Genomic DNA, 8,509 nt, shown 5'->3' with positions numbered 1-8,509 from the left:
TATCTTTATGAGGCTACAGGGCTGTTAGGAGCACTTTCCTTCTTGATTCCTTATCGTGCGATTTGATTCTTTGAGGCTTATGCTTTTATTTCCTTCCTACTCATTCTTATGCAACATGAAGCACTTGTTATCAATTGGGCATCAGGGAGTTATAATGTTACTTCGGACGTGGTGCGGGATATTTTTCCCTATGTGTAATCGGGAGAGATGTTATCGTCTCTTTGCGGAAGGATGTTCTGTCGTTTCAGCTCAATATCTGTATTTCCTATGGTTTTGAGGCTATGCACAGATCACTATGATGTTCAACGTATCGCACAACGTTAGTGTAATGGTAGGGTACTTGTCTATGTGTCGAGGTAGTGAATGACACAAAAGAGGGACCTATCAGTGTGTGGTTTAGAGGTTCGGCATTTAATTCCAACAAAGGAAAGACAATTGGTCTATGGATGTTCATGCTTTGGTTGATGGAGTAACGAGAATTGATATTTTTGAGCGTGGTGGAATTCTCATTTGTGACGTGGTGTCGTCATCCTTGTTTGAACACATTTAAGGTTCGTCGATATTGTGGTCTTCATTGATTTGCCGTCGAGGCAGGGTGTTGTGAAATGATGCATGAGAAGCGGTTGTCAGAGATCTTGATTTAAGGCAGCATATGGGTATCGAAGGATGAGGAAGGACATGGTGGGAGGTGTCTCGCGGTGGTGGAATTGCTAGTATATCAAGTATGAAAAGCATAGGTTGTGAAGTTTTTTAGAGGGGATGGTTTAACCGAGATAGGAGTGGTAGATTAGCATACGGATTATTTGGTAGGATAGAGAACATGCCTTGAGAAAGTTTAGAGTGATTTGGGAATCGTGATGGAAAGTGACTAGGTCTAAGAATTATATTTAGGATAGAGGCTACTGTATTGAGGAAGATTGAATATGTCAGAAATGAATTTGCTAGGAGTATTTAGGGGTGTAAGAGCTTGATTGTCATTGTGGGATAAGTCATAGCTTCGAATTTGGAATGTATTGTTGGACTTTCAGTTAATGTTATTGGGGAATGAACAGACTTGTACAGCTGGTGGATGAGCACGGGCTTAGGAGGGTTACTAATTTTGTAGTGGTTGTACCCAATGTAGCGTCGTTGGAAGACACCAGCATGGAATTCCTGTTGCGACCAAAACACTCACGCAAGTATACGCGATCTTCAAGTAATATAGTAATAACTATAGTATCGTTCCCACGAGGACTTGTTATTAATATTAATGACGGATGCAAACTCAACCAATCATCGATTCAAGCTAATTCATCACAAAATACATAAATAACCAATTTACAACTAAACTAGTAGACAAACAACAATACAACGCAAAGTTACTACGCCAATTATGAATTTTTCTTTTAATAATTAATAAAGGAGATATCCCGGGGTTATGGGCTTGCTAGATATCATGCTACGTTTTTAGCTTAAAAATGATTTATTGAATTATCTGGGTTATTGATTATAGGGTTAATAATACCCATAAGAATCTGTCGATTTCTTATGCGCCTATTCAAGTTAAATTAATACCTATATTTCTATGGTATTAATATTAACTCAAATGCATTTACAAATCCTATTTCTCAACCAAACAGGCAATTAAGTATAGTTCTATCTTAATCGCGAATCTTTCACCCGATGCCCAGGATCCAGATCTTGCTCTATTTGATTCTATATGCAATCAAGAATTTCCTTTTTCAAGTTTTACTCAAGATTCGTAAATAGTATTTCACTGTTAGCTATGCAGTAAAATAATTAAAAGCAGAATCAAATAAACAACCCTTAGCGATAAATTCAAGATCATGAATCTAAGCTTCAAACAACATAATCATCTAACACCCATAACCCCAGAATATTTGAGTTCTTAGCTACTCATAATTATACAAACAACAACAATAAAAATCTTAAACATAATATAAATAAATACTAGGTGCAGGTTTAGAAAAACTCTTTTAATCCTTGCTCCAAATTGATGTTCCTCCAAGATGAATCTCCTTCCTCTTCTCTCTCCAAAAACAGGTCCCTCAATAAGGAACTGCTTTTTCCTCTTAAAGTCGTCTCCCAAGGGGTTTTAACAAGTATGCCCTTTTTAGTCCGAAATAGAATAATTTTGTGATTTTTACACACTCGTGGCGCGCCCCGGGCGATGCGTACATGGATTGGACATAGCCGAATACAATTTAACGGAGCAAAACAATTCAAGCGCAAAATGTTTCCCTGCCGCGCCGTGTGGGCAAATATTTGTGCTGCTTCGTGTTTTCATTTGTTTTGCTATCCGGGTTTGCTTTGCGACCCCCGAACACGATCCCGACTTGATTTATTTAGCTTTTACTCAGACTTCAAAGCCCCAATTTAATCAAATTCATCCCAACGTTAACTTAAGTCGGATTAGCTTCCTGCAAGGTATAAAGCATGAATTTAGTACAATTCATTATTATTTAAGCTCAAACCTTTGTAAAATGCAATAATTAAAGTGTTGTTACAATGACTAAAACACGAGTTTTTAGCCTATGATTAACACCCCACACTTAGACCATTGCTCGTCCTCGAGCAATTGACTTACATTTCACATAAGGACGATCTTTTTATCAAACAATTTCTCTAACAACACATGCCGACACTTAAGTACCAATTCATAATAGTTCAACCTCAAGACATGACTCACAAGTGCCACGTATTTTCATAACTTGCTCACTTACTCTAACAAAAAGGTCAAAACGTTTCCTTGCTTTCACAAATCATGTGCCCTCCCACAACTAATATAGACTAGTTCCTCTCAACATAGTATTCACAAATATTTAGGAACTCAAAATAGGAAGAATTAACTCACTCTCAGAATTGAAATTCATGTGCAACAAATGACTTACCATATGCTTGCCCCTAGTGTAATACTCTACTAATTGAGCTTATTCAATCAAGGATAAATAGGACTTTAATTGGTTGTAATGCAGGCTTAGGAAGGGTGTGATAAATATAGAATGTAGTAGCTACATCTCTTTGAGCACTTCATACGTACACCATTTCATTTCACAATTTCAGCATTACTCCTGTGTTAAACCATCTCCAACCTTTTTGAGATTTTTCATACTAACAACAAATCCCATTCTCTTTAAGCACCATAAGTTAGGGAATGCTACTAATGAAAAATCATCCCCTATATATATATATATATATATATACAAATATGAATTACTCTTCACTTGTTTTTTTTACGCTATATTTTAAATAAACAATCAATCTCTTCTCAACTTCTTCAATCATTAAAATAACATTAAGTACTCATGAGAGATAGAGGTTCAAACAACTGATATATTTACATAGATTGGTAAGGTTTATAGTGCAGATGCCGAAGAAATAGGATTAACGGCTCAAAAGGTTTAACTAAGATATATACAATTAGGTGGAGATAATTATCAAACTGGTTCCACAAAGAAATGCCTATATCATCTCCTAAACTGAATAATGCTACTATTTCGCTTTGTAAACACTTGGGGGCAAGTTCTAGATATCAACTATTATACACAAAATATTTCAGCAATCCTTACTCGCACATTGGCACACAACTCACTCAAGCTTAGATCTTTCTTGACTCTCTAGTCAAAGCAGTTAAGCATAGTTATAAATACACAATTTAAGGCACTTACTTTAAAATCAAGAACTGAGATTTGAACATCACAAATAAGGTACATATAACATCTAGAGCATGTGCATTTGAGGAGATCAACTTTGTAAGTTAGGAACTTTTTATTCAATTTAAATAAAAAATTACACTATACCCGGTTCAAATACACCCTTGGAAAAGAATCGTGGTGTAAAGAAAAACCAAGGGGAAAGTTTTAATTTAAACCAAAACTAGCATACACTAAACTGAAAATAAAACAAAATTGCAAACTCAATAATTTCGAATTTTTTCTGATGGATATAATTTTTTTTCTTCGAATTTCGACTTTATTTTTCAACAAGAAAATCCAACAGGGATCTATACCGAAATTAGGATTACTTACTATCTATCAACACTATAATCTAACAAAACAAACTAAAAGCAATTTTAACGAACTAACAAAATCAAACAAAATAACTAAACTCAATCAAACAAAATATGAAAAATATAAAAGTAAGTACATTACAATAGGGGCAAACCACCCCACACTTAAAAAAATTGCATTGTCCCTAATGCAACAAGATTAAGAATAAAGCAGAAAAGACTCCCTGAGGCCATTGGCCTAAGCATCATCATCCTCAAAGGTGCGCAAATATTCCTCATCATCTGAGGGAATAAAGTTATACATCTTCATCCGGTGGGATTTGTCCATGCTGAGCCATTCCTAACCATTGTTGTGTCAAGGGAGATAGAGGGTGATTTTGTTGTAACTCTTCCAAGTTCACTTCCCCTATAGATGCGAGAAGGCGCATGTCAACAAATAATATCTGCAAAGTCTCTTCCACCCGGACAATCCTTTGATCGGGATTAAGTGCAGCTGCAGGCGGATCTATCACAGTTGTGACATCAAGCGCCCTGATAGGATATGTTACTTCTATCCGCCAATCATAGTGATACTCTTCTTCAATGAAGTGCATCCGCCATAACCGAGTAATCATACTCGGATAGTATAGGCGGCGTCCTCGAAAAGGTCTCACCTTTGACATGTGTTCCAACATGATTTTCCCAAGATCCACCTGTATTCCTGTTAAAAATGTATAAATCAAGCAAACCTTCAATTTTGATACGTCTGTATCACTTTGTATTGGCATGATTTTGGCATTTATTATCTTTAAAACGACTCGTGCAGGCCGCTGGAATGTTCCTTTTTTCATTTCCTTGTGACATTCATTTGTATCTCTAGTCCACACGGCAAAGGAATCTTTACCACATAGCTATCTGCGGATGTTTGGGTAATCTGGTCTACGCACGAACCTCTGGAACAACTTATGTGAATGTTCAGTGAAACCCATTATTTGATTTATGACCTTTGACGAAAGTGGGATCACTCTATTTCTGACCCTGACTTGATAGCTGGCATCTAAATCACCGCCCGGTTGCCAATTGGCATAAAATTCTTTTACCAAGTTGATGTACACACTATCACCTTGGCGAAACAACCCTTCAAAACCCAAAGCTCGAATGTTAGTATATATGACATTATACTTACGGGCAAGCTTTGCTTCATCTATGGCAACTTCTGGGGTTGGTGGCACAGCAGGGACGAAGGATTGGAACCATTGTGTTGTATGGGCTGGAATAGCCCTGATGCCATATTTACACTCTGGCACCTCATCTGCATCAGGATCAAAGTGTTCTTCTTCCTCCTCCACTAGTGCTGGAGGTGGTGCCCTTCTACCTCCACGTCGGCTAGTAGATGTAGCCTCAGTTAGGCCAGCGTTTGATCTTTTGCTTGGGCGTCGAGACATTTTACCTTGCAAGAAGAAGAAGGATTTGTGGATGAATCCTTGAATGAAATTGTTTGGTTGGGGTGCTTGAGTTTGGTGATAGAGAAGAAGAGAGTTTGGGGAGTGAAATAATGAAATAGAGGGAGGGGGTTTCAGATTTAAGTTTTTTTAGCTGCTCCAAAATTTTTGTATTCTGCCTCATCTGTGCAATTTTGCCTGGCGGTGTGTGTGGCACAGCTCCCCATGTGACGTGGTAGGATAATTTTTCACAGAGTTAGCATATTTTTTTTAGCTCACCATTCACCCCTTACATCATTGTACACTGATTTTATGCCAAATTCATGCTTGCACCTGACTAAAAACATTATACATATAAAATCTAATAATTCTAAACTACAATTAAGCGTTAGTGATGTTAGTCATTGGGTTGCCTCCCAATAAGTGCCTAATTTAACGTCGCAGCACGACTCAGCACGTCATTATGCATCAACCAAATCTATTGAGGTCTTGTGACGTTTAATATCACCACCCCAATAGTGTTTTACTCGCTGCCCATTCACCAAGAATGTACCACTTGAATTTATGTCCCGTAATTCAACTGTTCCATGAAGAGTTACACTTACTACAACGAAAGGGCCTGCCCAACGGGACTTAAGCTTTCCAGGAAAAAGCTTTAGCCTTGAATTAAACAAGAGAACTTCTTGACCTGGCTCAAACTCGCAATGTTGGATGTGCTTGTCATGCCATCTCTTGGTCTTTTCTTTATATAACTTGGCATTTTCATAAGCATGCAACCGAAACTCATCAAGTTTATTGAGTTGTAACAGCCTTTTTTCACCGGCTAAGTCCATATCCATATTTAGCTTTTTGATTGCCCAATAAGCTTTGTGTTCTAGCTCAACAAGCAAATGACATACCTTTTCATAAACCAACCTGTATGGAGAAGTGCCTATTTGAGTCTTGTATGCAGTTCGGTAAGCCCACAATGCATCTTCTAACTTATCGGACCAATCTTTCTTATTTGCACTCACTGTTTTCTCCAAAATCGGTTTTACCTCCTTGTTTGACACTTCAACTTGACCACTCGTTTGCGGGTGGTATGCAGTGGCAACCTTGTGTCTTACTCCATATTTTGCTAGAACATTTTTCAACAATTTGTTGCAAAAGTGTGTTCCTCCATCACTTATCAACACCCTTGGAGTTCCAAAGCGTGTGAAAATGTGCTTCTTTACGAAACTTACCACTACCTTCGCATCATTAGTAGTAAGAGCAATGGCCTCAACCCACTTAGACACATAATCAACTGCAACCAAAATATATTTGTGCCCATTAGAATATGGAAATGGTCCCATTAAATCAATTCCCCAGACATCAAAGAGCTCTATTGCCAAAATATTTTGCAAAGGCATCTCGTTCCTCTTAGTGATTGTACCTGTTCTTTGCCACCTGTCACAATTTTTAACAAAAGTATGTGCATCTTTAAACAATTTTGGCTAGTAAAAACCTTATTGAAAAACCTTTTGTGTAGTTTTGTCTCCACCACGATGACCTCCATAAAGAGAAGAATGACAGTCATACAATATTGCATTCATATCCTCCTCAGGGACACACCTTCTTACCAATTGATCTGCGCATTGCTTGTATAGAAAAGGCTCGTCCCATATGTAGAATCTCACATCATGTAAGAATCTTCTTTTATGATCAGCTGTAAATTCTTGTGGAATCACCCCACTTGCAATGAAATTCACATAATCAGCATACCATGGGGTTTCATCCGAAGTGATGGCTAGCAAATGTTCGTCATGAAATATTTCTTTGATTGATTCTCCTTCAGTGACATGGCCTCGATTTTCCAACCTGGATAAGTGATCTACAACCTGATTCTCTGTCCCTTTTCGATCTTGAATCTCCAAATCAAATTCCTGCAAAAGAAGAACCCATCGAATTAACCTTGGCTTGGCATCTTTCTTTGCAAATAAATACCTGATAGCTGAGTGATCTGTGTAAACTATGACTTTGGTTCCCACTAGATAGGACCTGAACTTATCAAATGCTCATACTACTGCGAGCAATTCTTTTACAGTAAAAGTGTAATTCATTTGAGCTGGATTAAGAGTTCTGCTCGCATAGTGAATGGAATAAAAGATTTTCTCCTTTCGCTGCCCTAAAACAGCTCCAATGGCGATATCACTTGCATCACACATCAACTCAAATGGAAGTTTCCAATCTGGAGAAATGATAATTGGTGCAGTAACTAATCTTCTTTTCAGCTCATCAAATGCTTTCAGACAAGCATCATCAAACTTGAAGGATGTATCTTTCTCAAGAAGCCTGCACAAAGGAGACGAAATTTTTGAAAAATCTTTAATGAAACGACGATAAAAACCTACATGGCCCAAGAAACTGCGAATGCCTCTAACTGATGTCGGTGGAGGTAACTTTTCAATTGCTTTCACCTTTGCTTTATCCACCTGCAATCCATTCTTGGACACTTTATGCCCTAGGACTATGCCTTCTTGTACCATGAAATGGCATTTTTCCCAATTTAGTACCAAATTTGTTTCTTCACACCTAGCAAGGACCTTGTCAAGATTCATTAAACATTCATCAAAAGAACATCCAAATACAGAAAAATCATCCATAAACACTTCCACAAATCTTTCAACCATATCAGTAAAAATAACCATCATACACCTTTGAAAAGTCGCAGGTGCGTTTCAAAGACCAAATGTCATTCTTTTAAATGCATATGTCCCATAGGGACACGTAAATGTGGTCTTCTCTTGGTCCTCTAGGGCTATAACAATCTGATTATATCCCGAGTAACCATCCAAAAAATAGTATTATTCTTGCCCAGCTAATCTGTCAAGCATTTGGTCAATAAAGGGGAGAGGAAAATGGTCTTTTCGGGTGGCATTATTCAATTTTCTATAATCTATGCAAATCCTCCACCCAGTAACAGTTCTAATAGGAATCAGATCATTGTTTTCATTTGTCACTACGGTCATTCCTCCTTTCTTAGGAACATATTGGACTGGACTTACCCATTTGCTATCAGAGATTGGAAATACAATACCTGCATCAAGCCATTTAATCA

At 37.7% G+C, this 8,509-nt stretch overlaps 1 protein-coding gene across 1 annotated transcript; it reads right to left on the bottom strand.

Moving 5' to 3' along the window:
- Nucleotides 1-5,891: 5,891 nt before the first annotated feature.
- On the bottom strand, nt 5,892-7,937 carry LOC138880827 (uncharacterized). Its single transcript, XM_070161006.1, has 5 exons — nt 7,799-7,937; nt 7,494-7,639; nt 6,930-7,334; nt 6,845-6,858; nt 5,892-6,606 (listed from the first exon to the last, which is right to left on the bottom strand). The coding sequence occupies exons 1-5, from the start codon at nt 7,935-7,937 to the stop codon at nt 5,892-5,894; spliced, it is 1,419 nt and encodes a 472-aa protein (XP_070017107.1).
- Between the last annotated feature and the right edge of the window lie 572 nt (nt 7,938-8,509).

This window comes from Nicotiana sylvestris, chromosome 11, assembly GCF_000393655.2.
Source record: "Nicotiana sylvestris chromosome 11, ASM39365v2, whole genome shotgun sequence".
Lineage (NCBI taxonomy): Eukaryota > Viridiplantae > Streptophyta > Magnoliopsida > Solanales > Solanaceae > Nicotiana > Nicotiana sylvestris.
Note: the sequence above shows the minus strand (reverse complement) of the source record. Positions and strands in the feature narration are given on the sequence as shown.